The sequence below is a fragment of the Calidris pugnax genome, unplaced genomic scaffold (genome assembly GCF_001431845.1).
Source record: "Calidris pugnax isolate Ruff unplaced genomic scaffold, ASM143184v1 scaffold660, whole genome shotgun sequence".
NCBI classification, from domain to species: Eukaryota; Metazoa; Chordata; class Aves; order Charadriiformes; family Scolopacidae; genus Calidris; species Calidris pugnax.
In genome coordinates this window covers 18,584-19,723 of record NW_015091358.1, presented here as the reverse complement: position 1 = coordinate 19,723, position 1,140 = coordinate 18,584, and the positions used below count along the sequence as shown (strand labels likewise).

General features: G+C 45.4%; 1 protein-coding gene across 1 annotated transcript in view; it reads left to right on the top strand.

Moving 5' to 3' along the window:
• Positions 1–1,067: 1,067 nt before the first annotated feature.
• The window catches only part of LOC106899350 (zinc finger protein 692-like), a 7,713-nt gene continuing 7,640 nt past the window's right edge, over positions 1,068–1,140 (top strand). Inside the window, exon 1 of the mRNA XM_014961138.1 lies at positions 1,068–1,127. Within this exon, the coding sequence (XP_014816624.1) occupies positions 1,068–1,127 (60 nt within the window). The remainder of the gene's footprint in view (positions 1,128–1,140) is intronic.

The following is a 1,140-nucleotide window of genomic DNA, read 5'->3' as shown; positions in this document are numbered from 1 at the left end:
CGGGGGGGGGGAGGTGGGTGGGGGCAAAAATCCACCTTTTCCCAAATTTTCTGGCACCAATTTTACCCTAAAATAAGGTAAAAAGGGGAAAAAACGGTTTTTTTCCCATTTTTTGCCACCTTTTTCTTTTTCCCTGCTCGGTGGGACTCATTTTATCTCATTTTTTCCTCATTATATCTCTTTTTTTCTCATGATATCTCATTTTTTTATCTTTTTTCCTCATTATATCCCATTTTTCCTCATTTTCCCTTATATTTTCTCTTTTTTTTTTTTACATTTTCCCCTCATTTTCCCTCCTTTTTTCTCATTTTTTTCTTTTTCCCAGTTTCTTCCTAATTCCCCCCTTTTTTTTCCTCGTTATGTCTCATTTTACGTCTTTTTTTTTTCTGGCTATATCACTTTTTTCCTCCTTTTTATCCCATTTTATCCTCATTTTTTTCCTCATGTCCCAATTTATCTCATTTTTTCTCATTTTCCCTCATTTGTTGCTCCTTTTCCTGACTTTTTTCCTCATTTCCCCCTCTTTTATCTCATTTTTTCCACATTATACCCTATTTTTTCTCATTTCTCCCCATTTCCCGTCATGTTTTTCCTCATTTTCCATCACTTTTTCCTCATCATATTGCTTTTTTTCCTCGTTTTTATCTCATTTTTCCCCACTTTCCTTTATTTTAAATATATTTTTTCTCATTTTTATCTCACTCTTCCCCGTGTTCCCTCAATCCCCAAATTCGAGATATTTTTTGGGGGAGGGGGGGACCTCGCTGGCTCCAGGGCCACTGCACAAATTATTCCCCCCCCAAGATCGACGCGTGGGAGGGGGTAAAATGCCAAAAAGTGCTTTTAGGGAGGAAAATTTCATCACAAAAAAGGCCGAATTGGGGATGATTTCCCCTCTGGGGGGCAGGGAGCGGGGCCCAGGCCTCAGGCGCGGGCCCAGGCCCAACATGGCGGCCCTGGGGGGGGGTGTCCCCCTTTCCCCCCCATAGGCCCCACGGTGGAGTTTCCCATCATGCCCCGCGACCCCCCTGCTCCGGGACTACAACTCCCATCACCCCCCGCGGCGCATGCGCGGGGGCGAGGCGGGGGGCGGGCCTTCCGCCATCTTGTGGCGGTACCTCAGCGCCGTGAGCCATTGGC